The sequence below is a fragment of the Aspergillus caelatus genome (genome assembly GCF_009193585.1).
Source record: "Aspergillus caelatus strain CBS 763.97 unplaced genomic scaffold BDV27scaffold_39, whole genome shotgun sequence".
In the NCBI taxonomy this organism is placed as follows: Eukaryota; Fungi; Ascomycota; class Eurotiomycetes; order Eurotiales; family Aspergillaceae; genus Aspergillus; species Aspergillus caelatus.
Genome location: NW_022475302.1, coordinates 133,637 through 157,967, shown reverse-complemented (window position 1 = coordinate 157,967; position 24,331 = coordinate 133,637). Strand labels below are relative to the sequence as shown.

Below are 24,331 nucleotides of genomic sequence, written 5' to 3'. Positions count from 1 at the left end.
GAGATGAAAGTCACGTTCCTGCAGCTGACAAGGAGATTGCTCAATCAGGGTTAGCCTCCTCGTCATCCGTTTTAGTCAGTCGACGAATAATCGACCTGGAAAAGGTAAAGCGTTCCAGTTCCGATAACCAAATGAATTTGACCCATAGAATGCCATGCATATTACGAGAAAGGATTCCCTTTTGCTGCGAGGGAACCGATATGTTGGACTTGACGTGTCATCCAAGTCATGACGCTCTCCAACTTGTCCTTCCCAAGTATTTGTCACTTGTAGTGTCATCACTTGACCACCTACAGTTGTGCTTACTACTAGGGACACAGCATCTGCACAGTTACCTTACGTGGACTTTTCCACAGCCGAGCCGAGACCGCTCGAAAATATATTAGTACATACATGTACCTCTACAAACTTGAAGCCACCATGGTGAATTGATAAACCACAAGACTGACTTTCACTATGATCAATAATAAATATGAAAAAACTACCTATACAGATGCATCAGGTGCTTGAAAAAGTCCCATAATAAAATACAGAAAGGAAACAGATCCCGCATCTTCCATCTAATTCCCAAAAAGAAGAAAGAGAGAGACAAAGAAAAATCTCATTGGATGCAATGCCGGAATACTCGCAATTGTAATGCCCAGCCTGTCATTGCGTCTGTTTGTATGCATGTAAGGCAGTCTACCGACGACCACCGGCGACCATGCCGAGATTCGATCGGCCTGCGATACCGAGCTTGTGCTGTTGCTCTCTCTTGTCCCACACACCACTGCGGCCTTCTGCAACCGCAACCAGCTCGTTGGCTACCCGTTGGGCAAACTTGCTGTCACGTCGTTTATCAGAGCCATCGATAATCCATTTAATCGCTGTCCTGCGGCGTTGTCTCAGCGCGAGCGGAACCGGAATCTGCACCGACGCACCACCACCGGCGATACCTTTCTGCTGGCGAATCTTGATCAGAGGAGCAACAGAGTCGACAATCAAGGTGAGATATAGGACGGGGTTCAGTGGAAGCTGCGGGGCGGGGGGTCCAGGAAGCAGAGGCCGCTTAGGGTTGGGCTGAGGCGGAGAAGCAGTCCGGAGGTGGTCCAGAATGAACGCCATATCCTGCACAACAATACGGCTTAGTATCTTTACCATATATCTTGTACGTAACTGTAGAGCAATGATTTAATACCCCCCAAGGGTTTCACGTACCTTCTGGGCCCTACTCAGCTTGCCATCCGTCATTAAGAGTTTGGTAAATTGTTCGAGCAGCGAGTCATATCTTGTGCGGAAGTTCTCTGTCTTGGGAAGGGTCTCGACAGGGTCAAACTTGATCCCATCATGAAGTTCCTCAGCCTGCTGGTTGACCTGAGAGATCATGCTGGCCATCACTGCGGCAGTTTGCTCATCGAAGCCCTTTCCTTGGCCATGTAGTTCGGTCTGGCTCCGGCGGGTGGATGTCGAGAACGACCGAGTACCAGTCGATGATTTGATCTGGTCCTGCATGACCTTGGGCATATGTTTCCGGGCTTCTTTGTCCCGTTGGAGAATCTACATAGAAAAAGTTAAGAGGATTGTCCGATTCCCCATCAACGGAAACAATAGACGTATAGAGAGATCACACCGAGACGGCTTACCTCTGAGATAGGCGTTCCTTGCTCCAACTCCGGACTGGCGGGAGTGCCATCGCATTTCTTGTCCATGATCTTGCTTATCTCCGCGGCCTCCTCGCTAACGTGAGGTAACGGGTCCTCTGTGGGAGCCTTTGGTCGCTCCGAGTTGTCTCCCCCGGACGCTGAGGAATTCCATCTCTTCTGCATTCGCATCGAAGACGACAAGCCAGTCTTCAAGCCATGGTGGGTGGATCGGCTGCCGTTGATAGTAGTAGCGATATTGGGCCGGGAAACGCTGACAGAGGTTTGGCGAAAGACCGGCACAGCAGTCCTCGCGTTGAAAAGGTTGAGACGGGGCGGCATGCCGAAACGCGCTCTTCTAATGCTGAGCTGGAGTCAAAAAAGGGTGGGCTATGGCTGAACCGACGATGGTCTCGCTCACCCTCTGCTTTGGGAATTCGGCGAACGATTTTCCTCTCCACGAGCGCTTAGTCATCACCCGCCAAGAATCGACAGGCTCATGAAAAGATGATGAAGTCATACAGTTCCAAGTAACAATGTTTGTCATATCAAGAGAATAAACAAATCAAGAACATTTGACAGAACCCCAGTCTTTCGTTTACAGGATTGTATAAATTCGTTATTTTATCCTATTCTCTCAATGCCAAAGCCTAAGATCTTAATATTATACAGACTTAACTGAAGCATCAGAATTTGCTGTGTCCAACGATACCATGACCTGGCCTGACTCAATATGACCAAGAGAGTTTAAGGCCAGACAAAGAGAAAGCCACCCAGCACGACCAAATCGAATGTGCCGCTTTCCGGCGAGACACGCAGCCATATAGGTCAAAGTGACTGACCCGCAGTACAAGTCCTCTGGATACCGTACGAAAAGATTAGATGGTAACCCAGGAAGCATCCAAGGATGAATTACAACAAAAATGAAACAAAAAGGAGGGACAGGAGAGTCGCATAGGTAATTTAATAGGGTAGCTAATGTAATCCGTCTTTGTTCTCGTCGTATCCTCACATCTCGTGAAACGGTAGAGATGAACAAGCGGAAGGAGGAAGGACCTTATCACAGTCCACACTAAGGCGCGTATTTATGTGTGAAACAAGGCGTCGTCGGTGGCCTGATCTGGGTATACATAGAATGCCAGAGCCAAAATCACATACCTAAAGAAGTGCGTTAGTGAAATCAAGTAGAAGGGACAATCGCCACATACATTCCCAGACACAAGCCGCCTTCAAGATAGTTTGACTTTCCATCCTGGATCAGGAATGTTACAACTAAGCCGGAGATAAAAAACGCGACGGTTTCGAAGATGTGGAAGTGGAGAGTCATATCCACATCCAGGATCCAGCCCAGAATAACGAGGAAGGGCGTGACAAACAGAGCGATCTGCAGGCTGCTGCCGATGGCAACCCCAATGGCAAGATCCATCTTTCCTTTCCAAGCGACCACAACCGCTGTCACATGTTCTGCAGCATTTCCTACGATGGGAATGAGGATCAGACCAATGAAGGTTCGGCTCATACCAGTCTTTTCCACGATAGGGTCAATGCTGCCAACAAGGTAATCGGCACATACGGCGACGAGGATTGTCACCACAACCAAGACAACGCAGGCAGCCCAAGGGGAAAGGATATGCTCTTCCTCCTCTTCCGGCACATCATCGCTTGGACTTTCCGGGTCGGGGGTGGTTTCCTCAAAGAACGCCGCGTGTGACTTGAGTTGGAAATAAAGGTACATCACATATAGAATCAGCAAAATGATAGCAGTGCCATGTGATAGAATGAGAATATTCTTGTCTCTGTTAGCACCATCACCGGCTGAAGACAGAGATGCGTAAAGGGTCGCGGGGATGATCAAAGAAGCAGATGCAACGGTCATCAGTGACGACATGGTCGATGCCACCGTGGTGTTGAAGGATTGTTCAGAGTAACGAAGACCCCCAACAAAGAAGCAGCATCCTAGCACCAGTAGGATATTAGAGAGTATACTACCGAGCATACTAGCCTGAACGACACGGATCTGCTTATCTTTCAGGGCAATGATGCTAACCTACCATCCCCCAAACCGTTAGTCTAAGACCAGAGAAAGGCCCAGTTATAGAGGATGAGACTTACAATCAATTCCACAGCATTGCCAAAGGTAGCATTCATTAATCCGCCTAGTGCCTGACCCATCGCAGCTGCTAGCTCCTCGGTCGCGAAGCTCAACAGAGATGCCAGCGGCACGATTGCTAGGAAGTTCAGTGTGAAAACAGCCGTACTATCCCAGCCAAGAGCGCCAGCAATAATGCCAAATGGCACAAACACTAGGAGGAGATTGACATAGTCTCGTACAAGGGTAGCCCATGTCAAGTGGACGACTCTTACCGGCCAGTACGCCCACGCCCTGGGTTTATGGCGTGGAACAAGGCCGGAATTGGCTCGAATAGTGTCACCGATCAGGGCATCTCTTTCGTTGGGCTCCCTAGAGCCATTCTGAGAGCCGCCAGTCATGCTTCTTCTCGAACCCCAGGTGTGACTTCGGAAACTTGTACGGAAATTTTTCGGCGCTGTACAAGAATTTCGTGAACTTGAATTAGCCTGACCTCATCTTCACGTTTCTCCGATGGTGGGCGCAATCCTTCAAGTTCAGGGACCAACGACCACGAAAGATGAAGTAACATTGACAGAGATAACGTAAAAATCCCAGACTATAGGAGCACAAAGGGATGAAAACAAAGGAATCCACTCATTGAGGGGGTGAAGGGGGGAAAAGGAAATAAAAATATGGAGGGGAAAATTATACAGAAACACCAACGACTCGGATTTGGGACAGGAGGGCAAACACACTGTTGAATGGAATAATTGTATCTCCAGAGATTACAATCGTAAATTGAAGAGGTAGGAGGACGTGGGATTGACGAAAGTATTTGAAAAATGAAGGAATCACAAGTGGGTAGTGTGAGAGAATAACATAGTAGTTAAAACAGAATTGATGGTAGAAGAAAAGGATGGAGGAATGAGTTTCCACCTACCCATTTGATTAGTGGTGTGGTGACAGTTCGGCACCACAACCCGCAATTATTAGAGAGATTGAGAGTCGCAAGATATCGACAATTTCTTGGGAACTTGGCACGGGATTAGGTGAAGAACCGTTCAAAATTTGGCGCACTTAATGGAGCAGCAACGTATCCGGGTGGAGGTGACGTTGTGCTGTGTGGCTTGTCGGGTGACGATATCGCTGTAGAACCGTGTCAAGACTCTCGAGTAATTTATCCCTGAATTTTCTTCCAGGATTTAGACTTTGCTCTTCACCAAGCTCGACCAGAGAGCGTGAGAGGCCAAGAAAACTAAAGAGCTAGGAAGGGTTGTACTAGGGACAGCAGCCACAACCATGGACCGGTGGACAAGGAGATAATAAAGGGCCGTGCGGAGTTTTGAATTCCAGAAAAGAGTTTTGCCCTCTCTCAATGGCTGTACCAGCGGTGGCTGGAAGTTGATCGGACAAAGCTAAGACGATGGGGTAATTTGGTGCCAGAACCGAATTGGCTCCAGCTTCTTGTTCCCGAGACGTGCACAGCCTCAATCTGTGGTGATTGAAACGGTCAGGGATGGTTTGTGGGAAGCTAAAGGTGGCCACTATCTTGGAATTTCTTAGCAGGCGATTGGGTAGTAGTTCATTAGTGGTTGCTAGACGAGGTCAAGGAACGCGAGATTCGGACACTTCGAGGGTTAAGATCTGGACTAGGAGGTCTGGGCAGCAATCCCAGGCTTTTTAATCTAGGGGATGGGATGAAGGTTGGGGGGTGGATGGTGGTTCTCGAAAAAAAATGATGACGTTGGTGCACGCTGGGACTATTCCTTACTATTCAACCTTGATGCCCAAAGGATGAAATGGTTGATGATCGGTTGTAAGTCTCCGATTGGGAATCCTTCAATTGTTGGTCGAGAGAGATGATTGTATGAGCTCGACAGGAAACTTTTGGTCAAGATGAACAACTAACATAACATAACTCTGTCCATTCTCTTAGTACTACTGGTAGTAGTACGTATTTCCCGTAAGTGGGCCCCATGCAGGAAAAAGCTTCATTCCTTCTTTGGGCTTAGTGGCAGGAGCTCCCAGAAGGTCGTGATTAATCATTACGGAGTACCCGAGGGTCAATTAGTACTAGTACTCAGTACAGATACAAAGTAAGTAGTAATGTAGTATTGGGTATTGAATTATAACCGATTCTGTAAGTAATTTTCGATGTATCAACTGGAAACCCCCACCCCATGCGACACACAATGACTGCGCTGAAACTTGTGCTGTTCTCAGTGCCCACTCATAAAGCCCATGGATCCCTGATCCTCGAGATACCCGCCAAGACTGAGCACTGCCACAATTATGTCTCCACCCACTTCTTGCCGTATTTTAGTCTCCGAGTATCCGTAGATAGTTAGATATATGCGTATGTACGGAGTATGCACTGTATGTATGTATGTATGTATGTATGTATGTACTATCTTTGTGCAATCGTAAAAGTACCACCTCCGTACCCAGGACGAGATTCATACATATATTTATATAATATAGAGAAGATCTATGATATTTTACAGACAGAGCCCTGGTTGGTGTAAATTGTAAATTCCTCTAATCCACGTCATCGCCACACGATATGTGAGATTGAAAGTTCGGTGTGGCGCACTCTCCCCTCTAGATATTCGTGGCTGGCTACAAATTACATACATGCATGCTTAGCAGGACTTAGTACTCTATCACACCGCAGAGTTACTAGCCTTAATTGGTGAACGGCCTGCAAGAACCTACTCTACCACACCAAATCCGTCGATATTTTGCTCATACCCGGCGGAACAGCTCTCCCACATCGCATCTGAAAACTTGGGCGATCAATTGGCGGGTTATGAACAAAAAGATCCCATACGTAGTGAGTAGATCAGGGTTTGCTCAGCCGCCACCTGAAGCAAGACTTCTCGGATTGAGTAAACCTGCCTGCGATGCGGAGAAAAGGAACCTTTAGCGACGACCACAGAGATGTCTCACGAGCCTTGGAAAAAAGGCACTAAAATTGATATCTATAGCTACTGCTGTGCTGTGAGGACGTTAAATATACACAAATGTTATCGCTCAACTAGATTCGGCATTAACACGAAGATACCGACCTCGAACCTTGCTGAACATGCTATACCGCCCCGTCCTAATAATTGCGAGGACTGATGCTAGATTAACTCATTCATTGAACCCCATGGTTTGAACACTCTATGCGCCGCCGAGTCCTATACGCCGTTAGTGATGCTAATGAGCCCTGAAGAATGAGTAGTTAACTCACCTGCAGCAAGCGCAAGGTACCAAGTCCGTGTTGCTCCTCCATCGATCGCGCTATAGTCAAAGTTCGGTTGTGCGAAGAAGTTCCAGGCTGAAACTGGATCGATAAGGGCAAGGTTGGCATACAAGACCCCTTTCCATCCACCTTGCACATTTTCGGCCGGAGACGCAGCATTGGTTGCAAAAATGGCATCCCACTCTTCCTTGACGAACTTTTGGCTACGCGCATATGACGAGACAGGTAAGAGCGGCAGCATGTGAATCCTATCCAGCACATTAGCCTCTTGATTCTAGGTGATTGAAAGAAACCACGCGCGGAGATAGATGGACAAGACGTTCATACCCGTGAACATATTCTAGGTTGGCTCCAAAGTAGGTAGTGTGGTCTACCTTGTTTTCGAACAACTATGTCGGCGTTAGTATGTCCCTTGTGATATCATAGGTCCATTGCTTACTATGCCCGTCACTTTATTAGGAATAAAGACCGGGGGTTGATTCTTGTTGTCGGCCTCCATCAGGAAATAATTATGTAGGCTCCGTCTCAAAATCCCCAGCATCAAGTTCCCTCTTGCTTCCATACTGGCATCCCCGATAGTCTTACCCCACATCTTTAGAGAATAAGCAAACATCGCATCTTCCGATGTCGACTCTTCGTCTTTCCCGTCGAAGGATTCAAAAAGCCCTTTAGCCCATGAATGACCGTGGAACCAGTCGAACCCGCGCGAAAAGGGGAAAAGTGGATCATTGGTAGCGGCATTTCCTGCATCACGGACAAGCATATTGACCCATTCTTTGTTGCCTTGGATCCAAGATGGATCGAGTGACCCGATAATTGCAGCGGCATGGATGAAATAGCCGTAGTGAAAATGGTGATCATTGTAATATGTGTTTCCGAAATCAGCCCCGGAATCACCACCATCATAACTAGCAGAAGACACTACTCCTTTCCATACATTGTCGTACACTAGGGGAAATTGCTGCTTGTTATCGATAAACCGAGCGAAGGCTGTCTTTAGGTCCTGGAGAGCAGGGGCTGCAAGGTCGGGCTTGCCACCCAGTTTGTCCACGGCGTATACGAGGGTAGCGAATTTGCTGAGAGCTTTACCGCTGAAGTACATGCTATTCAGGTTGGACTGATTGCCGACATCCTGCCGGAGCTCTGTTGGTGCCACATCTATGATAACCTTTTGGGCCGCTGCAGAAATTGTGTCGACGCTGCCGGCGGACACAGACCACGGAGCAAATCCCATACCAATAGGTAGATCTTGTTCCACCATTGACCAAGATTCCCCGATCACTGCTGTTGCATTGCCCTTTGTGGTTGTGCGCATCGTGATATTTGTCAGGCGGTCCTGGGTAGTTTTATCAAATGATTCGACGTGGTGCGGCAGAGCATACATCATCAATGGGGTACCGTCTTTATCCTTGCCCTCCTTCTCCCACGTGAGGCTGTATGTGCCCATCTGACCGGACACAGCACCTTTCACCCAACCTTGTGTGGCATAGACACCCGATGAATTGTCGAATAGTTTCTCTCCCAGCGTACCTGCCGGGTTTTTGGCCACTTGCACTGTTCCTGACCAGCCAGGAGGCCCACGCAGGTTGGTAGTGGACTCGAGATGGAGATTTGGATCTTTCCCATCAGCTGAAGTTAGGTAAAGAAGCCAATTGGTCCCATCTGCAAGGTCCACGGTATATTTGAAAATACCAGGCCTTGGAGAGCCAGCAGAGACTACTTTGTTGAAGAAAACACTGCTTTGAATGACGGGCTGAAGGTTGGAATATATCCCGGTGACAAACCCCATGCCCTGTACCACGGGAAAAGTGATCCTTTCGGATGATCCACTTTGGGGTTGCAAGACAGCGTTCGCCGAGAATGGCAGAGGGTTCTCTGTCATAAGCACAGTAGAGCCCCCCAGTTCCGTTGCCGATAATATAATAGACTGGATACCAATAGGGTTCACGTAATATTGAACTGGGCTGCCTGGTATTTTGTCGTTTTTCGGCCCCAAAGCAAGCTTATCTGCCTCAATATGCGAGATAGCCATGCCGTAGCTTTTCGCATTTCCGTTCCCTTTTGCCCACGCAATCCCATATGGATGTGTGAAGGTTGTATTGGTTTGAGTTCCTAGGAACAATCCGGCATAGAACTTGTTTGTTTCAATTGGGTCCGTGTTGTTCATCTGACAAAGTTAAGCTGGATACAAAGCCTCATGTACTGGGGGAGTCTTACTATAGACGCCCTTGGGAGTGGGTGGTCATTCCGTGACTTCACTGTTCCGGGAATTGGGCCGGTAGATAGTGGCAGAAACACATCTTGACCGTTGGCCATTGTCGCCATGATTGTGCTGCTTGCTGAGATTGACTCAACGGAGGTAGAAGTATCTTGAGGCTCAGCTGAGTGACTCGTGAGGCTACTTGTGCTACTCGAATCTGTAGGTACGGGAACTGAGATGCGAGTTGGAGCAGTAGTAGGGGTTGAAGTCGCCTCTGGAGGCCCGTTTATTGTTTCCTGCGAAGGTAATGTGGCAGATGGCACAGGTGTCGTTGCTGGAGGGGTAGCAGGTGCGTCTGAAGTAGTGGGTAATATGTTGGGAATTAATGCTCCTAGCAAAGGGCCATATAAGTCGTCAAAACCACTGGCGAATCTATAGGGGTCCTCCCTAGGATCCGGAGTGGGCTTCTGCAATTGACGGCCTTCTCGCTCAAGGCTGGTTGGGTAGAACTGTTTAACGTAAGTAGGTACATCGCCAACGGGTTTGTATGCGCTTACACCTTGCGTCTCGGGCAGCAGTAATCTGGCGTTTGCAGCAGACGGAGGGTACTGAGTCTTGAAGGAAGTGGCCGCTTCTTGCGTAGATGTTGGGGCTGAATGTACCGTTTCTGCAACAAGTAGCCCGGTTAGTATGAACGCAGACTGCCATCTAGATCTCGACTGCATCTTGAATGCGCCACAACCGACGTAGCCCGACGAACATATATCAAAATGACTAGATATGCAAAAACAGGCAAATAGCAAGATAGACAAATGGAAGAGCAATCACAGTGGGCTGGTATTGAAACAAGAATAGACCTGGAGTTCTTTTTGCACGTCCCGTAATGGGGTATCTTTGCTATAGATCCAGGAACCCTTAAAAGGACACAATTATCCACATAAGTTCACCGGACACAAAGCTCCCAAGACAGCAAGTAGTCACAGGCACTTAGCAGTAACCCTAGTCGTAGCTATCAAAGTTGACCATGAAACCCGTAGGAGCTCAAAAAGATCACCCAAAGTATACGGCAGCCCAGGCTCCTGATGTTGAGCGGATATAGAAGAAAAAAAGACAATGGCAAGAGAAGCAAATAAAGTCCCAGAACGAGAAGGCCACGCATGAGGATATTAAGAGCACTCATAATGTAAATATGGCTTACCCCAGGAATATAGCTAAATTCCACTCGTACCTAGCAAGAATGTTGACAAGTCCGAGCAGACAACTCCGTTACCGTGTAAAGGGATACCAGATGACACAGCTGTCTGCAGTGTGTTGTCTGCGATGTGTAACGAGAATGCCGATCTACATGAATGTTAGTATAGGGAGTGAAAACAAATAATCCTGGTGGCCGCCCAAATAGGAAGAGCAATGTAGGAGTCAACAATGGAATGCGCCGATCCAACTACTACCCGCGTTATGCTGCAGTGAGATTCGTGTTCTGCCACGCATCTTTCCCCACCCGCGGGTATGTATTGAGTATGCTAGATGACTTACCTAAATGATAAATTAGATCGCCTGATTGGGTTCAAGTCAATAGTAATACGAGTTTGATGGTGGGATGCATGGGTTTGAATTATCTTGCATGTTGTTGAAGGAAGCGGGAGCAGATGTGGAGCAAACTAGGCGACTAAAATACTCTCGATTCTTGGTCGTGACTGCAAACACACGTGAGTCTTTGGATATTCTTCAGAAGGTCTGCAGGGCCCAATACTATACCGGACTTTTTCCATGAAGAACGATAACAATGAAGGGTGTCGTGAGGTGCATTCCAATAGTTCTGTTGGGGAAGGCGATGAATAAATGATATGATACACGGGGCCGTTTCCGAAATTCTGCAGTTGATCGACTTGACCGTCCATGTGGCCGACCACGAAGGTCGGTCTCCACCAATTCCCTTACAAGGTAAAAATTAAAGTGTTGGGGTTATGTTACATAGAAATCGAGGCGTTACACGACGAAGTACAGATGACGCTCGTGGCGCCTGACGGACAGACGCCTCAGGCAGGCAAGAGCTCACCCGACCCGATCACTCGTCCCACTATCATTGATATAGGGCTCAATACCGCCTTCCAACGTAGGTGCCTTACTACTAAGTGCTAGGGACTGTATAAGCAATTTCACAAGGAGCTTCACAATGATTGTCATCGCGGTCTATACACCGGATATCTACAGGGGGGGGGGGGCATAGACTTCAACTTTTATCGCCAAATGCAAAGCCAAATGGGAATCATAACTCTTTTCTTTCTTGGTGGCCATTTAATCGACTGACTCTGCATCGTGATATACGCCCTGCAGTCTTATTATTAACACACCAAAAGACAGAAATGACAAGTAGAATAGAGGGCCAACGGGTGTCAGCGACCGCCAATTACACTTCGTACGCCAACAGCCGTCCTGTAGCCAACGTATTGCGCTTAAACCATAGGCTTCTCCATCGGCTTGATGATGCCCTGTTTGATCATCACACGAGGCTTGGTTGCGTTCTGTAAAGTTTCCTTCGTCGACCACTCGGGGCCAATCGGCAGACGGAGAGATCTCTCGTACTGTTGTCTGGACTCGAAGGGGTGAGGGAGCTGAGTGGCCAAATATTTGTTGTTCTAGATGGAGAAGTGAATTATTAGCATCCGATGATCCACCGGTAATGGCACATTGCCTCAGCATGAGATGTCTTACCTTCTTGACCCGTTTCTCGTTGATTATGACGCGGGAGAGTTTGGCGTCTTTTCTGTTCTCAGGCTTCACACCCTCAACAGTGGTAAGGAATCGTTTCTGTCGCTTCTGCTGCTTTTTACTGATGCCATCACCCGCCCAATTGCCCCAACCTGGCAAGGTATTATCAATCACTTGGTCATCTTCCTCCTTGATAGTGTCATTTTTCTCTTGTTCAAAGTCTTGCACAACCTCATCCCCAGCAAATGCTCTCTTAACGAGGTCATGGTTCTTGAGAAGCACGGGCACGTTGCCGTCATCATCACTATCATCGCCCTCGTCCATATGTTGCTTTTTGGGAGGTATGGCCGGCTTCTCTTTCTGATTGTTGGGTATGGACTTGGACTTTGTGTTATCAGGCTTCCCTCCATCGACAGTGATGTCAAGCCCTTGCTGTGAATCATCCGCCGTTGTTCGACGGTTGTTCCTACTCGTCTGAATCAACCAGGGGTTTTCATCTTCAGCAACATCTTCTTTCTGGCTGGATGACCCAGATATACCACGTGTGCGAGACCTCTTATCAGACCCTGCCGGGTTTCTCTTGTCAGGCCGGTTGACTACAATGTCAACATCATGTTCTACCTCGGGAGCTCGAACATCTTCATCATCTGATCCAGGGGCCTCTTCGAACTCATTACGAGCGTGAGAAAATGATTTGCTCACTGTGGCCGACTTCGAATCCTTAGAATGACCAAATTTACGTCGGCCAACCTCAGACTCGGCTTCTGACTGGGATTCTTCTCCATGGAGTTCACGATTGAGACGTCGGATTTCAGCGTCGTTCTGCGCTTTGCGCGCAGCCTCCGCGTTCTGCATGAATTTCATCGAAAGCAGCTTGGAGTGAGGACCCTTCATTTCTGATTCGACGTCACTGCCATGTTCAAGCTTATCTAGCTTCTCACGAAGTTTGCGCTTCTCTGCATCAGAGCTATTTTCTTCGTTCCAAGGATCATCATCCTCAGATTCTGAACTGGACGAACCCAGATAGTCTTCGTCCCCATGCGATATACGCTTTCCTTCGATTCGTCGCCGTAGCTCCTCCTCCTTCAAGGCCAAGTCAGCTGTACCAAGTCGGGCTTCCTCATCCCATGCAGTCCGACCCGTCTGCTTGAGGCTCTTAGCCCATTTGCTCTCCTTATGTTTTGAGCCCATTCTCGCCTCTGCTCTGCGCCGTTCGTTTTGCTCTCGCTCTTGTTCATCAATGTCCACACCAGCCTCGAGAAGGGCCTGCCTTTCCTGTTGCTCCAACTTCTCTCGCTCTTTCCGATGCACACGACGGTATGACTTGCTCTTGATCTTCTTGATCCGTTTGGCTCGCACTTCTTCTCGGAAAAGCAGATCACGTCGTTTCCGCAGCTCTGCTCGGCGCGCCCGAATCTCCTCAATAGGCAGTTTTCGCGCTTGTAGTTCTTCGAATTCCTGTACCTGGTCTTCAGCTGATTTGCCGTTGGCTTCTGCCAAACCGCTCTCAACTAGAATATTTTGGATAGTGCTTTCGAGATCCGTTCGGGGCTCTGCGGCACCTAGGCGGTGCGTCTGATTGCCTTCAGGATCGGGAAGGGGAAACATAAGGTGTTCCGCCCTGCGATTTGCCTTAACAGTGTCTAGCCAGCGATCCAAGGTTTCCTTGCTCTTCTCATACGCGGCAGCTCGGTCCAGCCGGTCTTGTTGACGCTTTGCAAGAGGAGCATCTAATTTTCCAGGAACGCCGGACGATTTGTGTATAGAAATATCGGAATCCACATGTTTCAGGGAGCTCTTCAAGCGCGAGTCTGTAATAGAGGGCAAAAGGTCGGCCACAGTCAACTTCCGTGTAGACGACAATCCGAATTCCGTTGGATTGCGATGTTCCTGCCCGCCGTTTGTTTTGCGCGCTGACTTCTTAGCAGACTCTGTCCCCATAGAGTTGACAAAATCTTGCAGTTTCGAAAGACCGTGTTCATTACCAGTGTCCTCGTTGTCAGAGAGCTCCAGCTCGCTCTCATCACCGAAACTGCTATCGTCGTCGTCCTCGTCACTTTCGGAATCGCTTTCCTCTGAGTGGTCATTATCATCAGATTCCTCGGCTGCTCTCTTCGCCTTCGAGGAATTCCGCTTTTCTGCTTCTTCCTCTTCTGCTGTATTCATATCCCAAGCTGTAGTCAAATCCACTGCATCTTCACCAAGATCATCTTCCTCTTCGTCTATTTCGTCATCTTCGGATTCTTCTACATCTTCGGACAAGTTAATCTGGCGACCACGTTTCTTTGGTTCGGGGGCCTTTCGCTTCGGTTTAGCCGAAGAACTTCCCCGGAAACTGAAGCCTTCAAATCTTTCCTCGTCACTAGAGCCCATGGCCTCATCACTGTCCAGCTCGCTATCATTGTCACTATCGACTTCCCCAATCCTCCACTTATGGCCTTCCCCGTCACTGCCGCCGTTTTCACTTAAATCGGATGACTCGTCACCTGTCCGACGACGCTTGTTATCGGGCTCGTCTGAATCGTCCATGTCGCGACCGGAATGCCGCTTCCGCTTGAATAAATCATCATCATCGCCTAAACGGTTTCGTCGAATCTTTGGTTTGATGGGAAATTGGGCCTCTGCGATAGCAAGAGCATTCAAAGCTTTGCTAGACTTTTTCTTTTGAGGTTGCTTTTTAGAAGATTGGTCTCGTGGACCGCGCAACTGGGTTTGTTTGCGGGGCATTGTTGCGGAACCTTCAAATAAATATTAGGAGGTACGATCATATAGTGTATTCACGATTTTAACCATAGCCCTGAGAGCTTCGTATGCACCGCGCAACTAGTGAGAGCGTGGAGTGTGGTAGTTGGAATTACTTTTAATTTTTTTTTTTTTTCTTATCCGCAGATCAAAAAAAAAAAGTTCAGGTTCTTGGCGGATAACGGACCTAAGTTGGCCTTAGCGCCGCCGACTTTCAAATCCTTCCTCCGACTCCGACATTGGTATCATTGCACGTCTCCGCAAATCCATCCAGTAGGTTCTGCTGGCCAATTGCTCACAGCATCTCCACAATGTTCAAGCCTTCACAACCGATGATGGCGCGATTGCGCTTAACGACCAAGCAAGTCAATGGTGGCTACTATAAAGGAAACCGCACCGGCGCGATGGGTTACTTCGCGAAGAACGGCTCATATGTGATCGACTGGAAAAAAGTCCGAACCTTTGTTGTTCCTGACAACTTGGGTGAATTTAAGGTATGGTGGTTGATCGTTTTCACGAGATTGTTCTCAGGCCGAAATAGTTGACATTTGACTACAGCTTACCCCATTCGTCACGCAACGCATGTCCCCAACAAAGTCCAAATACACCAGAGACATGGAGAAAGATAGCAAGTTGATCACAGTTGAACGAGCATTTGGTGGGAAGGACTACCTTGACATGTGGGCTTCGGACAATGGCCAGGAGGTACTTGAGCAGGAGCGACTCGAACAAGATACACCCCGTCACTAGTCTATTTTATCCAAGGATTGGGGAGATATCGGTGGAAGCTGAGGCAGACCATCACATAGGACTGCACGAAGAAATCTTCAAGCTCGCTTCAGGCTCTCGATTGCGCATACCGCTGGATCACATGAGGCATCGCAGTTACCCGCGCCTACATCGCTTGATTTGGACCCTTTTGTATTATTATTATATTGTACTGTATGTGCGGTGTTTGGTGATTTGGATAGGCACATGCTCTTTTCGGGGAAAACCACCTTCACACTTTTGCACAAGATACCAAGTGGCGGGGAAGCAAGCCATGCCTCCTGGCTACTGTCACTACACCTCTTGGAAGTTTTTATACTCTTTTGCGGGCGCATTAATGGGTTTTGCATCTCAGCCTCTTCATTTATCTTTCTTCAGCATGTCGTATAGACAGACTTTGTCAGAATACCAAATGAATTAGATGATCTGATGAATGCCCATTCGGCGGTCTTTGCTGCCATGGACTAGTATGAAAGGCCGACTCAAGACTCCTCTAAGCATGCTCTGGCAAGTGGGATGTCCTTCTGCTTTACCGATAAATGAGAGGGAGACGCCTGGGAGACAGGTATAAGTAGTAACAGCGCTTCCTTAAACAAAGTAGGTCTTCTCACTCATTCCATTCATTATAAACCCTGCTGATGGAAGTTTCGGTGGCGTTCAAGTGCGTGGCAATATATGCTTTCCGCCATAAAGTACGTGGCAATACTCGGAAGCTCTTTCAGAACCGTATGTCATAGCACAACAACTCATCGGACTTCCACCATCTTTGAGATTCAAGCCAACTCTGCCCGTTTGCGATATGGGGGCTCTCTTGTCTTGCCTCTCATAATTTGCAGCGACTTTTCAACCGGTGAACCTGGTCTTTTAAATATCTACAAAGCCCGAGCGAAATAACAAAGCTACGGACTATGTTCCAGTCATTCACGGGTAACTCTCGCCGTCCGCGGCAGGTTAATCTCGGAGGTCGCAATACGAACCCTTTCGCCGCGTTTCCTTCCGGAAGACAACACCCTCATGGCACTGGGCCCCAGAATACGCTGGCAGTTGCACAGCAAGAGCGCCTACTAAGGCAACAAGAGAGAGAACGGTTGGGCGCGACCCGGATCGTGCAGCGGACATGGCGGGGTTATCGAAGTAGGAAGATAACGTGCAGTGCATGGCGAGCAGAGTGGGATGTCACTGAGCAACAGAGGTCGCAACTGCCCCTATCATTCGATGAAAAGCCCCACGATGCTATGCAGAGTTCTCCTCACTATGCTACAGCAGCAGAGTGCCTGTCGCAGCTACAGCTGTTGGTACAGTTCCTAGAGCCGCGGAACAGCGGTGATATCCTCCGACTTGCCTACTTTTCAAAGGCATTCCAGAAAACCCTACACAAGGTGCCCACCATTGCAACCGAAGGAGAGTGGACAACACCTCTGAAGCGCCTGGCAAAGTTGACTCTACGTGTGCTGCACTCAGCTACCGCTCCGACAGTGCCAGCGATTGCCTTGTGGCCTCTTCTCGAGTTGTTGATATTTTTGACGGACCTTATCCCGAAACAAATGGCTCGCTTAGCCCAAGAATATTACTCCGTAATGGCTTCTCTCACGAAAAATATAGATGCAATCTCCTCAAGGTGTCTTTTATCAAGAGATAACCTCGTTCAAACTATTTTAGCATTGCTCCGACCGATAACTGCCGAGACGCTCACTGCCTATGAATGGTTTGCAAAGAGCTACTTGACTATTCCAGATCTTCCAACGTACCTAGGGACATTGGATGGGCTCGCTAACAATATCAATTATAAATTGTTGACATCCGCGTTCGAGCCCTTGCAGTCTCATTTCAAAGACAGTCCTCAGAACTCCGATGATGTGAATGCCCGCCTCTGGTTGCTTTCATATTTCATATTCTTCCACAAGTATGCTCTAGGAAGCCAGGCCGGATACAAAGCACCTGAGTCTGGTTTTGTGAAGGTTGTATCGGACCTACTCAACTCTACTGCGGTGCATATATCGCGACGTCTGGAATTCGGGGAGGTCACCGACTTTGACGACACAGCTGACAGAGCACCACTGAATCCATTTATCAAGGAACAGCTATTCAGCCTTGTCAACCAGGGAAGTATAACCGGATTGCTTTCTGAGTTGCAATCTAGTCACTTGTCTCAACGTGACCTGGCAGATTCACAATCTGATGCGTCGCGGGAGGCGAAAATCCTTGCGACATACGCCTTGACTCTTTTGAGGGTATTTCCTCGGCGAGGCGATGACATTCGAATGTGGTTGTATCTGGGATCCGCTATCTCGGATGATCAACTGGCCGGCCAACTTGGGTCGAGAATACCGGCTATCAAATATTTCTGGCAAGCATCCAGGTCCAGTAAAATATTCACCACAATAAGCGAAGATTCAACCAAGGTATTGTCCTTGCTGAAACCAGCCAGCGATACGAATGACGCCAGACTACCGAGCATATCGCACAAAGAGCGTGACGAGGAGTGGATGATTATTCTCCTCTTCCTTGAGCTGTATACGTTTGTCCTGAAAGTCATGGATGACGAGGAGTTTTTTTCTAGCGGATCTTCTTTCACTGCTTCTTCAAATATGAGGGTTTCATGGACCAAGGAAAGCGCGCTTCCTTTGGAAGATATCAAAGATATGACAATATTCTTGAAAAATCTGGCATTTACTCTGTACTGGAACTCTGCAGATCTGAACGAAGATGAAACTGTTCATGATAGTGGAGGGATTCGGAGTTATTTCAGCTCCTCTGTTACCCCATCTGACACTGTTTCAAGCGTTCGGGATCTTGAAATGAAAAACAAAGAAAAGGGGCTATCTGGAGTGACGGGAATCCCACTCGACTATTTCAAAGGCCTCGTGACCGGTCTGTTAAGGATGATCCATGAGCGTGATTCACGACGCAAGTTCCTCCCTGACGGACACTGGCTGATGACCAACCGCTTTGACATGGAAGGTTTTATCCCTTCTGTTGTAGCGGAAGAAGAGAATAGACACCAACTCCAGGATGAGGAAGATGGCGACGAACAAGATGATTTAATGAATGATGCTTATTATGAACCGTCATTGGGGCTAATTGGTACAGGACGTGCCCAACAGACAAGGCGAATCGAGGCTCTTAGACGACGTCAACAACAAGCAGCTCGCAGGAAACAACTGGAGGCGGTGGCTCCTAGACTCGAAATCCTGAGAAATATGCCATTCTTCATTCCTTTCCATACCCGGGTGCAAATATTTCGAGAATTCATTTATCGTGATCAGGTGCGCAGACGACAAGGGTTCATTGACCCGGATGCTTGGCGTATGTCTGTAGCCCAGGCTTCGATGGGGCGTATGATCGATGGGCGGCCCACGGTGCAGGATATTCTTGGCCGGCATCATGCAAACATCAGGCGCGAGAGTGTGTTCGAAGATGCATTTGATCAGTTCTACGAACTCGGCGAAGGTCTCAAAGAACCTATACAGATTACATTCATTGACAAGTTCAACACACCGGAAGCGGGGATTGATGGTGGTGGTGTGACGAAGGAATTCCTAACGAGCGTCACGAATGAGGCATTTAAATCGATAAGTGACCTGAACCTGTTTGAAGAGAACGAGCAACATCTACTCTACCCGAACCCAGCTGCGGTTGAGCATCGTAGGGAGCTTTTGAGACAGGTTGGGCTTGCTGAGAACAGTCCAGACTGGAATGACAATATCCGTGATTTACTCAGGCGGTATGAGTTCTTAGGTCGAGTTATAGGAAAGTGTCTTTATGAGGGCATCTTGGTTGATGTGAACTTTGCCCCGTTTTTCCTGTTGAAATGGGCTCTGACGGGTGGCACGGGCTCGGCACAAAAGGAAACGGCATATCGAGCCAACCTTAATGACCTTAAGGACCTCGACCAGGGACTATATCAAGGATTGGTAAGATGATTGACGATAGAGACAATGTTTTTATTTGTAAGCTAACCTTTCTATAGCTGCAACTAAAAAACTACCCTGGGGATGTGGAAGACTTTTCTCTGAACTTCACAGTCACTGACATCATACCTCTTTCGAACGGGAGAAATCGCACAATCACTCGGGACCTTAAACCCCACGGGTCAGATATACCCGTAACCAACCAGAACCGCCTCGTGTATATCTCTTATATTGCTCGGTACCGTCTACAGTCACAGCCCTCTCTGCAAACGAACGCCTTCCTCCAAGGCTTAGGGCAAATTATACAGCCTTCGTGGCTGTCGATGTTTAACCAGTCGGAACTGCAGACCTTGGTTAGTGGCGAGTCAGGGGATATTGACGTATCGGATCTGAGGCGCAACACTCAATATGGAGGGGTGTATACCATTGGCGACGATAGGGAAGAGCATCCGACGATCCAACTATTTTGGGAGGTCATGCATAAGATGACCAACGAGGAGCGACAGAAGGTGCTACGGTTTGTGACGTCCACTCCGCGTGCTCCGCTACTGGGATTCAGTCATCTGAACCCACGATTCAGCATTCGTGATTCCAGTGAGGACCAGGAGCGACTTCCTAGTACAAGTACCTGCGTGAACCTTCTGAAGCTGCCTCGTTATACCAACGCCGACACCCTACGAGAAAAGCTTCTTTACGCCATCAACTCTGGCGCCGGGTTTGATCTTAGTTGAGCCAAATTGTGTTATTGCCATAGAGAACCGGAATGGTGGGTATGATCGCACATACATAGACGTACAGATTATCCATTGCGCACGAAGCGAATAGTTACTGGGTTGCATAGCTGTGGCGTCCTGGCGCAATTAACTTGATGCTTGTTATTCTCTGTTTATTCGCTTCTCTTTGTATATGGGACCTCTTCCTCTTCCCCATCGCATATTTACCGACAGTTGTCGGAGTCACTGGACTAGTATTGAGGTCCAAGTTCATTTAGTAATTTACGGATTAGGTGGATATGTTGAACAATGGGTAATAATACTATTTTTCCCCCCTTTCATTGAAATTTTGTATGCACTCTTGAAAATGTAATGGTTGGGCGATGTTGTGTTTCCATACCAAAAAGGATTAAGGTCCAATGAAGAGAGGGGGGCAAGAATGTCAATCGCGATAAGCCCTACGCGCCTTTGATTGCAGTCTCGTGATTTGCCGGTAAGAGAGCCACTGCACAATACACAATCCCCAATACTGACAATCAGAATAGCCCTGGATTTTTGAAGCGGCAACAAGCGCTAAGCCTATATTGGATTAGTTAAATATTGGGCCAAAGAGAAAAAAAGAAAAATCCTCTTGACTTTTTTTTTCCAGAAAAAAAAAAAAAAAAACCGGAAAAGAAACGCATCATTTACATGTATCACACAAGCATAAAGCACACTCTTGCAAATTTCGAGAAAAAAAAAAAAAAAAAGAAGAAGGCGGTCATCGCTTTCTTTTCACGGCATCCGCTTTTTCTCTTTCTTTCTTTTCTTCTCTTCCTCCAAAAAAAAAACCCTTTCTGCTGCCTCAACCAGCAATCCTTTTTTTCTTCTTATCCCTCTTCTACATTCTTCCCTTTTTCTTTCGAAAATTGTCGAAGAAAAAATATTAAAAAAAACCCGGAAAATCTAGAAAAAGACATCGCCCCGGTTTCTATACTTTGAGGCGACTATTTTCCCAACTTCTTCGGACTGTGCGGTGTGTGGAAGAATTTCCTTTTGCCGCCTTTTCTTCATCCCTCGTGATCGCGTCCTTCGCATCGCCATTCCTCTTCATCTCCTACCTTCTGTTCCAGATCCTGTGCGGATTCTTGACTTAGGTCGTACGTCTATCGCGTTGACTCCAGCCTTTCCCTCTGATTTCCTTGCCGTGCCCAGCTGGTCTTGCCGATAGTGTGACCTCACACAAGACAAGAGCATCTCATCTCATTTCCTTTACCACGTACACAGTCTGTGGCTTTTGCTGCCTCACTCATACCTCTGGATCTACGCTCAGTGTTTGACTGGTCATTGTAATTGCAGACCAAATCACTGAACTGGAGGAGGGGCACACACGTTCACCTATCCTACTCATTATTTGTCCCACTTTCGATAAGGGTTATCTCATGCTAATCTTATCCTTGCATCTGTAGCTCAAAAGAAATAAAACTTAAAAATCATCAAAATGTCTGCCGACGCCTCTACCACCCCCGCTGTTGACAGCAATGTCACCAGCACCCCCGAGACCAGCACCACTCCTGCTGCTCCTGCTCCTGAGGTCACTGCTGTTGAGAGCACCACTGCTCCCAACGCTTCCCAGCCCCACTCTGCCTCTCTCTATGTCGGTGAACTCGACCCCTCTGTGACTGAGGCCATGCTCTATGAGCTTTTCTCTTCCATCGGCCAGGTTGCCTCCATCCGTGTCTGCCGTGACGCTGTTACCAGACGCTCTCTGGGATATGCCTATGTCAACTACAACAACACTGCCGACGGTGAGCGCGCTCTTGAAGATCTGAACTACACCCTGATCAAGGGCAAGCCCTGCCGTATCATGTGGTCTCAGCGTGACCCCGCTCTGCGCAAGACTGGCCAGGGCAACGTTTTCATCAAGAACCTGGATAGCGCCATCGACAACAAGGCTCTTCACGACACCTTTGCTGCCTTCGGTAACATCCTCAGTTGCAAGGTCGCCCAGGATGAGTTCGGCAACTCTAAGGGATACGGGTTCGTCCACTACGAGACTGCTGAGGCTGCTAACAATGCCATCAAGCACGTCAACGGCATGTTGCTGAACGACAAGAAGGTCTTCGTTGGCCACCACATCTCCAAGAAGGATCGTCAGAGCAAGTTCGAGGAGATGAAGGCTAACTTCACCAACGTCTACATCAAGAACATTGACCCGGAAGTCACGGAGGAGGAGTTCCGTCAGCTCTTCGAGAAGTTCGGTGAGATCACCTCCGCCACTCTCAGCCGTGACCAAGAGGGCAAGAGCCGTGGTTTCGGTTTCGTCAACTTCTCTACCCACGAGAGCGCGCAGGCCGCCGTTGACGAGATGAATGAGAAGGAGATTCGTACCCAGAAGCTCTATGTCGGCCGTGCTCAGAAGAAGCACGAGCGTGAGGAGGAGCTGCGCAAGCAGTACGAGGCTGCCCGCTTGGAGAAGGCCTCCAAGTATCAGGGTGTGAACCTTTACGTGAAGAACCTCACCGACGACGTCGATGATGAGAAGTTGCGCGAGCTCTTCGGACCTTATGGCACCATCACCTCTGCCAAGGTCATGCGCGACACCAACATTGAGCGTACTGAGACCCCCGAGTCCGACAAGGAGAAGGAGAACAAGGAAACCAACAAGGAGAACGAGAAGGAATCCTCAGAGACTGAGAATGCCGAGAAGGTCGAGGAAAAGTCCGCTGAGTCTGGCGATGAGAAGAAGGAGGAGGAGGAGAAGGAGTCCAAGAAGGGCGACAAGAAGGGTCTCGGAAAGAGCAAGGGCTTTGGTTTCGTCTGCTTCAGCAGCCCCGATGAAGCCTCCAAGGCTGTCACTGAGATGAACCAGAGAATGGTCAACGGCAAGCCTCTTTATGTCGCCCTTGCTCAGCGCAAGGACGTCCGCAGAAGCCAGCTGGAGGCCAGCATCCAGGCTCGCAACACTATCAGACAGCAGCAGGCTGCCGCTGCCGCTGGTATGCCCCAGCCCGTAAGTTCTCCCTTGCCTTGTAGTCACAATGTTGCACTCCATACTAACGCCAGCTCTAGTACATGCAACCCGCTGTTTTCTACGGACCTGGTCAGCAGGGCTTCATCCCCGGCCAGCGTGGTGGCATTGCCTTCCCTCCTCAGCCCGGTATGGTGATGGCCGGTATCCCAGGTGGACGCCCCGGTCAGTACCCTGGTCCTTTCCCCGGTCAGCAGGGTGGACGTGGTATGGGCCCCAACCAGCAGCTTCCTCCTAACTTCCAGGGCATCCCCATGGGCGCCATGCAGGGCCCCGGTGGCATTCCTAACGGCATGGGCTACCCTCAGGGCATGGCTCAGGTGCAGTTCGGACGCGGTGCTGGTGGCCGTGGTCAGGTTCCCGGAATGCCCAACATGGGTCAGGGTATGCGTGGCCCTGGCTACGGACAAGGCCGTGGTGGTGTGCCCGTTCAGCAAGGCCAGATTCGCCCTGGTCAAGGTGGCCGTGGACAGAACGCCGCTCAGCCCCCTGCCGGACGTCCCGAGGAGGCCGTTGCCGGTGGTCTCACCGCCCAGGCTCTCTCTGCCGTCCCCCCTCCTCAGCAGAAGCAAATGCTGGGTGAGGCCCTCTACCCCAAGATCCAAGCTCAGCAGCCTGAGTTGGCAGGCAAGATCACTGGTATGCTTCTAGAGATGGAGAACACTGAATTGCTTACCTTGTAAGTGCCACCTTGAACCATGAACATCTTACGCTGCGGAGCAAAATTACTGACATTGATTAATCTAGGCTTGAGGATGAGGAGGCCCTGCGCGCCAAGGTCGACGAGGCCCTGAGCGTCTATGATGAGTACATGAAGAACAAGGGAGGCGAGAGCGAGGCGACCGGAGAGGCCGGCAAGCCCAAGGAGGCTGCCAAGGAGACCTCTACCGAAGAGAACAAGTCGTAAATTTTGTGTGTCAATGCGTGATATCCACGGTGGATTCGGACGGAGTTATGAACTGGGTCTCCCGACACGGAAGTTTTGATTCACCTTATTTTTTTTTTTTTTTTGATGACCTACCCTTATCCCCTTTCTCGAATTAACGATACTCTTCTCTTATTTCCTCTTACCGTTTTTTTCATTATTTCCTATTCCCCCTGGTCCTGATATCCCTCGGTTTCCAAAAGTTCTTTGTTTAGCGGTGTCACCTGCCCGTATCCAGTGAGCGACACAGTTTATCGGATCCCGATGCTTATGCCCACTCCCTTGTGTCAGTAGTTGTGTTCTGGTGATGCTGTACAAACGCACACTGGCAGAGGGGGAAAGCAAAGGAGAACACAACACCTATTGGGATCGGAGAAAAGTCGTTCGGATGCCATGATTTTCCAAATTTTCATGTC

At 48.8% G+C, this 24,331-nt stretch overlaps 6 protein-coding genes across 6 annotated transcripts; 3 read left to right on the top strand and 3 right to left on the bottom strand.

The window, feature by feature from the left end:
- Nucleotides 1-242: 242 nt before the first annotated feature.
- Nucleotides 243-2,002, bottom strand: BDV27DRAFT_124257 (mitochondrial 37S ribosomal protein uS7m). The gene is made up of 3 exons (XM_032066046.1): nucleotides 1,623-2,002; nucleotides 1,198-1,536; nucleotides 243-1,107 (listed from the first exon to the last, which is right to left on the bottom strand). Exons 1-3 carry the CDS (start codon nucleotides 1,959-1,961, stop codon nucleotides 682-684), a joined length of 1,104 nt encoding a protein of 367 aa, XP_031930315.1. The 5' UTR covers nucleotides 1,962-2,002; the 3' UTR covers nucleotides 243-681.
- Nucleotides 2,003-2,704: 702 nt separating this feature from the next.
- On the bottom strand, nucleotides 2,705-4,109 carry BDV27DRAFT_142999 (calcium/proton exchanger; the record flags this gene model as incomplete). The annotated part of the gene is made up of 3 exons (XM_032070031.1): nucleotides 2,705-2,777; nucleotides 2,828-3,666; nucleotides 3,732-4,109. The coding sequence occupies 3 exons, from the start codon at nucleotides 4,107-4,109 to the stop codon at nucleotides 2,705-2,707; spliced, it is 1,290 nt and encodes a 429-aa protein (XP_031930314.1).
- A 2,746-nt stretch (nucleotides 4,110-6,855) lies between these two features.
- Nucleotides 6,856-14,573, bottom strand: BDV27DRAFT_142998 (Utp14 protein-domain-containing protein; the record flags this gene model as incomplete). The annotated part of the gene is made up of 8 exons (XM_032070030.1): nucleotides 6,856-6,872; nucleotides 6,926-7,185; nucleotides 7,265-7,326; nucleotides 7,377-9,104; nucleotides 9,155-9,646; nucleotides 9,695-9,804; nucleotides 11,644-11,773; nucleotides 11,850-14,573. The coding sequence occupies 8 exons, from the start codon at nucleotides 14,571-14,573 to the stop codon at nucleotides 6,856-6,858; spliced, it is 5,523 nt and encodes a 1,840-aa protein (XP_031930313.1).
- A 265-nt stretch (nucleotides 14,574-14,838) lies between these two features.
- BDV27DRAFT_124247 (mitochondrial 54S ribosomal protein mL41) lies at nucleotides 14,839-15,786 on the top strand. The gene is made up of 2 exons (XM_032066045.1): nucleotides 14,839-15,082; nucleotides 15,147-15,786. The coding sequence occupies exons 1-2, from the start codon at nucleotides 14,900-14,902 to the stop codon at nucleotides 15,336-15,338; spliced, it is 375 nt and encodes a 124-aa protein (XP_031930312.1). The 5' UTR covers nucleotides 14,839-14,899; the 3' UTR covers nucleotides 15,339-15,786.
- A 478-nt stretch (nucleotides 15,787-16,264) lies between these two features.
- Nucleotides 16,265-19,998, top strand: BDV27DRAFT_142997 (HECT-type E3 ubiquitin-protein ligase; the record flags this gene model as incomplete). The annotated part of the gene is made up of 2 exons (XM_032070029.1): nucleotides 16,265-19,270; nucleotides 19,327-19,998. The coding sequence occupies 2 exons, from the start codon at nucleotides 16,265-16,267 to the stop codon at nucleotides 19,996-19,998; spliced, it is 3,678 nt and encodes a 1,225-aa protein (XP_031930311.1).
- A 779-nt stretch (nucleotides 19,999-20,777) lies between these two features.
- Nucleotides 20,778-24,028, top strand: pab1 (polyadenylate-binding protein). The gene is made up of 4 exons (XM_032066044.1): nucleotides 20,778-20,995; nucleotides 21,429-22,972; nucleotides 23,032-23,669; nucleotides 23,738-24,028. Exons 2-4 carry the CDS (start codon nucleotides 21,461-21,463, stop codon nucleotides 23,895-23,897), a joined length of 2,310 nt encoding a protein of 769 aa, XP_031930310.1. The 5' UTR covers nucleotides 20,778-20,995; nucleotides 21,429-21,460; the 3' UTR covers nucleotides 23,898-24,028.
- The last annotated feature ends 303 nt before the right edge of the window (nucleotides 24,029-24,331 follow it).